This window comes from Bison bison, unplaced genomic scaffold (genome assembly GCF_000754665.1).
Source record: "Bison bison bison isolate TAMUID 2011002044 unplaced genomic scaffold, Bison_UMD1.0 scf7180017864280, whole genome shotgun sequence".
Classification (NCBI taxonomy): domain Eukaryota; kingdom Metazoa; phylum Chordata; class Mammalia; order Artiodactyla; family Bovidae; genus Bison; species Bison bison.
Window position 1 is genome coordinate 3,855,840 of NW_011494852.1, and position 9,607 is coordinate 3,865,446.

The 9,607-nt window shown below is 54.9% G+C and overlaps 2 protein-coding genes across 7 annotated transcripts in view; one reads left to right on the plus strand and one right to left on the minus strand.

Annotated features, from left to right (window-relative positions):
• The window catches only part of LGI4 (leucine-rich repeat LGI family, member 4), a 9,211-nt gene extending 3,218 nt beyond the window's left edge, over nt 1–5,993 (minus strand). Inside the window, exons 1-8 of the mRNA XM_010848983.1 lie at nt 5,168–5,993; nt 4,713–4,784; nt 4,393–4,464; nt 2,915–2,986; nt 2,737–2,808; nt 2,344–2,513; nt 120–284; nt 1–36 (exon numbers count right to left, since the gene is read on the minus strand). Of these exons, the coding sequence (XP_010847285.1) occupies nt 1–36; nt 120–284; nt 2,344–2,513; nt 2,737–2,808; nt 2,915–2,986; nt 4,393–4,464; nt 4,713–4,784; nt 5,168–5,340 (832 nt within the window). The 5' untranslated portion in view covers nt 5,341–5,993. The remainder of the gene's footprint in view (nt 37–119; nt 285–2,343; nt 2,514–2,736; nt 2,809–2,914; nt 2,987–4,392; nt 4,465–4,712; nt 4,785–5,167) is intronic.
• Nucleotides 5,994–7,697: 1,704 nt separating this feature from the next.
• The window catches only part of FXYD1 (FXYD domain containing ion transport regulator 1), a 6,374-nt gene continuing 4,464 nt past the window's right edge, over nt 7,698–9,607 (plus strand). Inside the window, exons 1-2 of one of the 6 annotated variants that reach the window (XM_010848978.1) lie at nt 7,698–7,873; nt 8,138–8,217. Coding sequence is in view for 1 of the 6 variants with exons in the window: in XM_010848982.1 (XP_010847284.1) it covers nt 8,211–8,217 (7 nt within the window). In the remaining 5 variants the exon portion in view is untranslated. Of the gene's footprint in view, nt 7,874–8,032; nt 8,218–9,492; nt 9,603–9,607 lie in introns of those variants that run through there. The other 5 variants (XM_010848979.1, XM_010848982.1, XM_010848975.1 and 2 more) reach the window with 5 other exon arrangements.

Sequence of the window (9,607 nt, forward strand, 5' to 3'; positions counted from 1 at the left end):
CCAGCACCAGCGGCTTGCAGGACACCACCGAGGGCGCTGTGGGGAGCAGGGGAGCAGGGGGCCCTGTTAGACCAGCTGGGCAGGCCACCCGGCAGGTGGGAGGATGGGAGGGGGCTTACCAGACAGCTCCTCCTCCTGACGGAAGCGCTGCAGGCTGTAGTCCCAGGCCAGGATCAGGCAGCGGCCGGCAAAGGGCTGTGCCAGGACAATGTAGGGCTCCTCCTGGTAGGAGAAAGCCTCTACGCCCAGCGCTGACTCTCCCACCGTCTGGAACCAGGACAGCTCTGGAGGTGGGGGGAGGGGAGAGAGTCAGACAGGCCAGGGGGACCCCCAAGGGTCCTCATCACCTAGCCTCAGCTTGCGCATCTTTGCAGTGAGGACCGCCATGGTGCTGACCTCATGGGGATACACAGTGGAATCTTTTTATCTATGGACGTATTAACTCACAACCACACAGTGACAGTCTGTTTTCTAAACTGTGCGGCATCATCAAATAATTAGAAACAGCACTTTCATCATTCATTTAACTTCACAAGATCCCTGTGGGGTATATTCTGTTATTATATCCACTTTGCAGAGGAGGAAACTGAGGCACAGGGAGCCAGCTGTCCAGCCAAATCCATCCTTCCTGTTTTCCATCACACAGGGTTGCATCTGGCCACAAAGCCACCCAATCAGAGGCCGTGAGCCCAGCACGGCCCCGACGCCACCTCCTGACAGGTGGCCGTGAACCAGAGCAGAGTGATGGTGCTAGTGCTCGCCTTGCTTCTAGGAGGACGGCTTGTCCTGGACTAGGTCCCTTTCCCCTTCTCCTGTGAACTGGCAGGTGGGTGGGGTCACGACTTGGTTTCAACCATGGAAAGCAGGAGAACACCCAGGGGCTGCCCCACTGGCTTGAACTACTCTCACCTCAGACCCTTCTGTTTTCTTTGTTTCATGGTATTTAGACCCTCTGTTACAGCAGCTTAGCATTGATGGTAACAATGCACCCAGATTGTCCAGTGTGATGGCGGTGGACTCCAGGTGACAATACGTCATTCTACATGCCAGGACCTACTTCTAGGGGCCCGGGTCCAATCAACGAACCAAACAGCTAAGGATGCCCATCCAAAGGGGATCTTTTAAAAAATGGCCATCAAATCATGTCACTCTGTGCTCAAAACCCTCCCTCTGTGGCTTCCCACAGTCCTCTGGATAAAGTCCACCTTCTCTGTGACTTTCGAAGTTCTGCAGAGTGAGGCCCTTGCAGGTGAGACACCTCATCTGTGTCCTTCTTTTCCTCAGTCCTCCAGGCCAGACCTTCCTCCTTCCATCCTCAGTCAGGACAAGCTCTGTGCTGCCTTGGGGGGTCACTGCACATGCTGACCCCGTCCTCTGTCCTCCACTTCGCTACAGCCACAGCTGGCACTACCTCTTTGGAGAAGCCTTCTCCAATGCCCCAGGAAAGGTGGGACCAACCCCTAAAGTCTCTCATCATCCTCTGTGTTTATCACAATGGGCACCATTCATTTACTGTGCAAAGTTTTATTTAATGCCTGACTCCCCACCTCCAGGACTGTGACCCCGTGAGGCAAAGGCCCCGGGTTATCTTGGTCACCACAGTGTGCCCACTGCCTCTTACAGAGCTGGTCACCAAGTGGACCTCAGTAGGTGTTTGTTGAATAACTGAACCAAGAGTGACTAAGTTAAATTGCCTTGTTCTATGAATTCTGAAGACCAAAAACTTATCTTACATTTTGAGGATGATGATGTTAGTAATGATCTTCAGGTCTGAACTCAAAGTTTCACTCCTTCCAGACCCTCCAGCTATGCCTGGGCCCCCGCTCTGACTCGGGGCTCCCACATCTCCATGGGTTCTCTCCCCCAATCCTGGCCCTGACCCTTCTGTGCTACCCCCATCTCAGCCCTGGTCATTCTAGGCCAGCCCTCTCTGCTTGCCTCTGGCTGTGGGCCCTGTGAGGACAGACCCAGGGCTGGCTTCATCACTCCTGTGTTCTCTGCTTTGCCCAGTACCCGTAAAGGTACCAGACTATATTTGCAGAAAAGCAAAGTGATCGGAGAAAATATTTTTTACGTGGTCAATTCCATATTAATAACAACAACAACGAGAATGAACATTTATGAGGGCCTCCCCTCCCAGGCCTTGTGCCAAGTACATCACTGAACTCTCTTGCAGGAGTCCTGTGTCATGGTGTATTACCCCTATTCACAGGTAAGAAAACTGAGGCTCGGGGAGATGCTTGCTCAGCAGACTCTCAGCCAGGAACTGGCAGGGCAGGGAGGTGAGCCCCTCAGCCCTGGCCGCCCCTGCTGTCCCTCCCACCCCTCCAGGAAAGCCCCCACCTATGGCTCTGCACTTGAACGTCTTGGGGTCCACGTGGCGGAGCTGCATGTGGGCCAGAGCGGCGGGGCCGGCGCAGGCCCCGGTCCCCACGCTGGCGTTCACGGTGGGGATCCACTGCAGCAGCCAGAGCACGCGGCAGTCACACTGGAACGGGTTCCCGCGGAGGTCCCTGGGGCAAGAGGCCGGGGAGGGGCTGCGACCCGGCTTCCAACCCGCTGGGGGCCACACTCCCCACCCCTTCCCAGGCTAGGGCCCCACCGTGGTGTGGAAACTATGTAAAAACCATCACAGTCATACTCACTTGTGCCAACCAGGAATGGGCACAGATGCCCCCTTCCCCCACCCACACGTTCCCCAATCACCCCAACCCTCCCATTCCCCTTGGGCCTCACACATGAGTCAGTGTCTCCAGGCCCCGGAACAGGAACCTGGGGAGGGTCTCGAGATGGTTATTGGCCAGGCTCCTGGTGGAGGGAGAGAAGGAGAAGCCATCAGCAGCTCCTAGGATGATGCCAGGGTGATGGGTGTGGGGTGCCTCCCAGGGTGGGCTGGGGCAGTGGAAACACGCACAGATGTGTGAGTGAGCGAAGTCCTCTGAGGGCGTTCTTAGAGATGGAACCAATCTCATTGTCCTCAATAAAGCTGTGGAGGGAAGATGCGGTCAGGGGGAGGTCCCCTGGTTCCCTGCTGTAGCCCCACAGTGGTTGGGGAACTTGCGCCATGGTAGCCACAGGCCATGGCAACATGTGGAATTCTCTCCCAACACCTTGCATCATCCCAGGGAAACACCTCCCAGGAGCCTCGCTCTTCACCAAGGTCTCAGCCTGCAATCCCAGGAGCCAAGAACCTGACCCTATGGTCCTTGCCAGCTTCACCAGGAACCATCACCACCACAGCCACCATGACCAACACCAGTACTAACACCAATATGACCACTCATACCTGCACCATCATCCGTTATGTCCAATGCCTCTACCACTATCATCAACCCCAGTACCCAAAACTGCCATCGTCACCAACCCCATACCACGCCACCACCATCACCAACACCAACATCACCTGCTATTCCCGTCATCAATACCAACATCAATAGCATAATCATCCAACCTCTCAGCAGCAACACTGATGAGCATCACCAAGAACATGTCTTTCGTAATCAACACCAAAACCACTGCCTCCATCATCACCAACACTGCCACCATTATCACGAGCACCAGCACCGCCAGTCCCAACGGCATTACCCTCAGCGCTCACATCATCACCTGCCATCAGCACCACAATTTCTGCACGTATCTACTTTACCATCACCACCAAACCCAATACCAACAACATTGCATTACACCAACATCCTACCCCAAACCACTGCCACCACCACCACCAGTATCATAATCACCAATGTCCACAGCACTGATAATTATTACTAACACCAACCCTTCAGGCTTCATCGTCAGTGTCCATCTGATGGCCCAAGAGCACCATCACCCTTGGGTCCACCATTTTTATCTAAATCATCCCCACTGCATCATCCACATAACGCCACCACTTCCCTGTGAGCACCATAGCCATTACCATCACCGCCAACGCTACCGCTGGCGTTGTCATGCCGTCAACACCACCGCCACCATCAGTACCACCATCACCAACTAATTCAGAGTCGCTGCCCCGTAATTTGAAACATTTCCTCATCTCTGGCCTCTTTGTACCCTCCCTGGTCTCCTGAAAGTCAGGTAGGACCAGAAACAATCATGGGTTACCCAGGACTTGGTGCATCTTGAAACAGAGAAAGTCAGGTAGGACCAGAAACAATCATGGGTTACCCAGGACTTGGTGCATCTTGAAACAGAGAGGGTCGTGGAGGCAGGCTGAGATTACACAACTGAGCAGGAGCCCTCAACCCTGTCTTGCCCCTCCGAGGCGATCCCTTGTCCAGACACTTCCTCCCCAGGGCAACAAGCTCCTCCCTTACCCCCACTCTAGGAGCCATGGAGGGGTGCCTCCTTCCTCTCCCAGGCCCCCATTCCTGCCCCCCATCTCCTGGCCTCACTTACAGGTACTGTAGGTGGGATAGGCCCGCAAACGCATCATCCTCAATCACAGAGAAGGAGTTGGATGTGAAGAGGCTGGCAAGGGGGTAAGAGAGAAATTTTTCCAGAGTCACTGCTCCCCACCTGACATGTTAACCTTGGCTCCCCCCAACCCCAGCCCACGTGGGCATGATCACACACACAGGTATGAGGATGTGGATCATAAAGATACTTTCACAGACACGCACAAACACGTAAGTGTGCACACTCGCCCCGCCCCCCACGTGCATGTGCATGGACAGCCCCTCCCTCCGGTGGTCTTCACTCAGCCTGACCCCACTCACAGCAGGTGCAGTGACGGTACCCTCAGGAAACTGCCGGCCTTCAGCTCGGTGATTCGGGTCCTAACAAATGAGCTGGGGACGTGGGCAATGGTGGGTGAGGAGAAAACCGCTCCAGTGCGCCACTCCCATCCCAGAGCCGGCTCCTGTCCGAGGGGGGCAGGAGGGAACCTGATCCTGGGTGTGTGTATTTCCCCTGCATTCCAGGGGAGGCGGGCAATTGCCCTCCTCGCTTCGCAAGGATCCTGGCAGCACTCTGCACACCCCATGGTTCTCCCTCCCCTCAGGTTCTCCCCGCAAGATGCCCCTGCCCTCTGGAATTCCCATCCCCACCCCTGCTCCCTTTCAGATCCCAGTAGCCCCCTCCCAGGACTCCCAACATCCTTTGCTGCCCCCTCCCAAGATCCTGACGGGCCCTCCAGCCCCCAGCCTCAGGCCCCCAGAGGGCTGACACTCACAGCGACAGCAGGGTCGGGGAGAGGATCTCGGGCAGGTCCACGGAGCCCTCACACAGAGCACTGTCTTTGGAGCAGGAGCAACTCAGAGGACACTTTCCCTTTGGGGGTCTCCAGGCCTCCCCCACCCCCAGCCCAGCCAGCAGCAGCAGTAGCAGAATTCCCACCCCTCCCATGCCCCCTGACCCCCGCCGAGGCAGCGGCTTCTCTCTGCCCTCCCAGCTCGGCCCAGGTCTTGGCCACTACATCTCCCACGCCAGGAGACCCTCCATGCCGCCAGCTGGCACGCTCTGCCCCGGCTTCTCTCTCCTCTTTCTCAGTCTCTCTTCAGTCTGTCTTTCTTCCTCTATGTCTTCGGTGTCTAAATTTCCATTTATGTCTTTTCCCCTGTTTTCGTGTCTCTCTCCTTTTCTGTATTTCTGACTCTGTTAGTCTGTTTCCCACTCCCTATCTCTGTGTCTTTATCTGAGTTGTCTTTCTCTTTCTCTTTTTCTCTGTCTCTGTCTGTCTGTTGGCCTCTCCTTCTGTGTGTGTGTGTGTGTGTGTCTGTCTGGTGTCTTTATTTCTGTCCCTCTCCCCCCCCCGCCACCCTTCCAGCTCCCTGGAAGTTTCTTCCCCTCCTCCCACGTCCCTTCTCTGGGAGGTTTGGGAAAGGGACTCTCTGGGCACCGGGCGCTCAAGGCAAAGCAGGGAAAGGAGGCGGGGGTCAGAGGCCATAGGAAGAGCAGCCCCTGGGGAAGGGGCCAGAGGGCCCCATGGGAGGGGAGGGGCCACTGGGGGCTGAGCTGCCCTGGCTCCTCCCAGCCAGCCCCCTCCCCAGACACCCCACTCCACTCCACTCACAGAGTGTGAGGATGTCACCAGGGTGGGGACCGGACGGCTCTGTCGGCAGGAGGGGGAGTGGAAGGAGAGACCATTAGGGGCTGGAGCCGTCCAGGCCACTCCCAGCCAGCCCCCTCCCCTGGCTCCAGGAGGGTGTGGTGGGCACTGGCCCCGAGGCTTCAAGGGACCAGCTCAGGTCCAGCTGCTCCCTCTGGTGGCAATGCTCGGCAGGACAGCCACCCTGCTCCAAACCCGCAACCTCTCTTGCCCCTCCCAAAGTTAACCCCTTGAGTGCCCACCACCCACTAGGGGTAGGGAGTCAAACCGGGGAAAAAAAGGATGAGGATGCCACCCCTTTCTTTAATATTGACTCTGTACCACTCCCTGTCCTACCAGTTCATCTGTTAGCTCATGCTGCCTCACTACAACCCTCCGAGGCTGGGACGATCATACGGCTATTCTACAGATGGAAATACTGAGGAGAGGGGTCCAGTCATTTGCGATCTAGGTTATCTAACTGGGGCAAAGCCAGGGAGCAGGCCCAGGCAGCTGGCTCCGTGGCTTCTCTTCCTTTGGAGGTCAGAACCTATGGATATTGGCTGTTTTCATTTTGCACCAAGCTTTTTAGCAGTCTGGATAGATTCTATCCATTAAATAACAAAAGGAAATAAATGACCCTTGTTACTCAACCATCAATGTGAAATAGCAGTAATAATGCTCATTGAGAGCTTGCTGTGCATCAGTCTTGACACGAATTTACTCGGCTCTCCCCCGCCCCGCCAACAGCCTGTGAGGTGGGTGGTATTACTAACTCCCACTTTACAGATGGGAAAACTAAGGCATGAGGAGAACATAGCCTCTGCTGGCACTGCTGCACACACCTAGAACCCTTGGAGGACAAGGGGCTTAGCAGCACCTGCTCTGGCGGGGCCACTCAGGTCTGGGTCCCTAATCCTTAGTTTGCCCATCTATCAAATGGGGCAATCATGGCACCCACTTCTCAGATGTGTAGATAATTCAGGGAGAGGATAGAGAGGGTTTAGAGCAAAGTGGGTACCCAACAGGTTGGGGTGAATTTTGGACCAAGTGCTTATCCAGCACCCGAGGAGCTCTGTGATTTGAGCAAGGCCCTTCAAGTCTCTTGAACTTCAGATGTAAGGCAAGGATGAGAAACTTCTTTACAGGGTCTATGAAAAGCTAAATAAAGAACTTAGGGCCAGGGACACAGAGTAAAGACAGACAGGCTTAAATCCATACTCACTGAGTTCTCAGCACAGCTGGGTTCTTACTCCTATTTACGATAAGAAGAATCACAAGGATGATGATGATGGTGAGAGCTTTTTTTTTCTTTTTTGGATCACTTACTGTCTACCAGACTTGACTGTGTTCTAAATGTTTTCCATGGGTCATTTCAGATAATCATCCAGACCTCCCTCTAAGTCGAATACACTTATTATTTTCATTTTACAGAAGAAGAAACTGAGCCACAGAGAAGTTAAGTCATTGGTACATCACCAGCTAGAAGGTGGCAGGGCCTCTCCTCTCTGGAGCAGCTGGTTCTGAAGGGGAGGAAACCAGGTGCTGGCTAAAGCTGGCCAGGTGTCCCCTCCCTCCTGCCCCCTGACTCCTTACCACCCCTCCCCAAGGCTACGTAAACATTAGGGTTATCATTAACCGGGACCGCTGGTGACCCTAGGGTACAGGGCCATCGAGGGCAGAGGCTCAGGCAGATGGGGATGAGGGAGCTTTTTGAAGCTGCCAGGGTCCTGTGAGGCCACGTGCACATGCACTCATGCATGCATGTGTGTATTTGTGTGTGTGTGAGGGCCACTTCTGCCTGAGTGTGAGTACATCTACCTGCTGCTGATCTGTGTCCTACAGAGCCAGGTACCTGAGCCCAGGTCTCTTTCAGACAGGGGCAATTTCTACCCTTAACCACCAGAGGGACCTTGGGAGAAGGATTTCCACTTTGCTAACCCTTGGTTTGCAGATCTCTAAAATGGGGTTAATAATAAGACAAGGTTGAGTTCAGAGACCTCTGAGCCCGACCCAGAGTGATACGTGTGGCCTTAGTGACGTCTCCTTTTTGTAGGATGGGAAATCGAGGCACGGAGTAGTCTCTTGGGCTGCTCAAGCTCTTTCACTCCACAGGGAATGGCAGAGTCCAGAGCTGATCCCCGATTTCTTGGTCACCGGAGCCTGTGAGCCCAGCCCGCCCGTGAGGATGCCAGGTGCGTTGTCCTCCACAGGGGTCTGGGGGGGCCACAGGGTCCCAGGGACAGGATGGTTTGGGGCTAAACAGATCAAGGCAGGTTTGGTGGTGTCTCCGAGCGTGTGAACACAGTGTGCCAGCCTGTGCATGTGTCACCGTGTGGCCAGCGGTGTGCCTGTTTGCCCATGTGTGAGGATGTGAACACAAGCATCTGTGTGTGTGTCTGTTCTTATGGTTATGAAACCACAACGTGGCTGCTTGTATGGCTGTGTCCTTGACAGTGTTTCTACTTCTCTGTGAACCCACATAAATATGTGTGTGTGTGTGTGTGTGTGTGTGTGTGTACAAATGGATGCAGTTTGTGTGCCTTCACATGCCTGAGATTGTGTAGGAGTGCTGACCTTAAGCCCGGTGACCTTAAGCCCAGGCTGGACCCAGTTCCTAGGAAGCAGCGCAGAAAATCATTGACACCCACCCTCTCACCCTAGTTCAGAAGCTGTAATATGGCTTTGAATGTATTCAAGTGTAGTGTGTGCGCATTGGTTTATTTCTGTACAGAGAGTGTGTATCTTTGTGACCATTTGTAAGTGTGCTTAAAGCTGTGTGGCCAGCTGGGTCTTTGATTGTGTCTCCGTATGGGCACCACCTTAGTGAATATGTATGTGTTGTGTGTGTATACAGATGTGTCTGTCCTGATATTTTGTGACTGGTGTAAGAAGTGCTGGTGTGTGTGTGTGTCTTTGGGCTTCTCCCTGGGTGTGTAATTCTGAGTTTGTATTTATGTACATGCATGTATTTGTCTTGTTTTGTGCCTGTTTATCTGGGTCTTTGGGTTTCTGTGTGTGTGTGTACCCATGCAAGACCTCATAGTCAGCAGCAGACAACTTACTCACACACTAAAATGCCCCCCAGACAGCCCTGTGGTGCTGATGAGGGCCCTGCAGGGCACCAGGGTCAAGGGTCAGTGGATTCCTAAACTCTTAGGCCAGGTGACCTTAAGCCCAGGCTGGGCCCAGTTCCTAGGGAGCAGCACAGAAAATCATTGACACCCACCCTCTCATCCTAGCTCAGAAGCTCTCTGAGCAGTTTGTGAGGCTGGTGTGTGTGTGTGTGCATGCCTGCCTGTAATCCAGCCTGCCTGCCAGCACCTCCTCTCCCCAGCTTTCTCCACCGCTGACTGCCTACTGTTCCTCCCTCCGAGCTGAGAGAGTTAACCTAGCGGGCCAGGGCGGTCTGGGCTGGGGGCCGCCCCCTGGCCCCCCTCCAGCCCGGCTCCAGTTACAGCCTCGGGTTGGGGAGGGTAGGGGTGGGGTGGGGCTGGGAGGGGAGACCGCTGAGGGCAGCGCAGCCAGCTCTGGGCCAGGGGGTGCAAAGTGCTCGGCCCCGGGGCACAGCCGGACGTTTGGGGG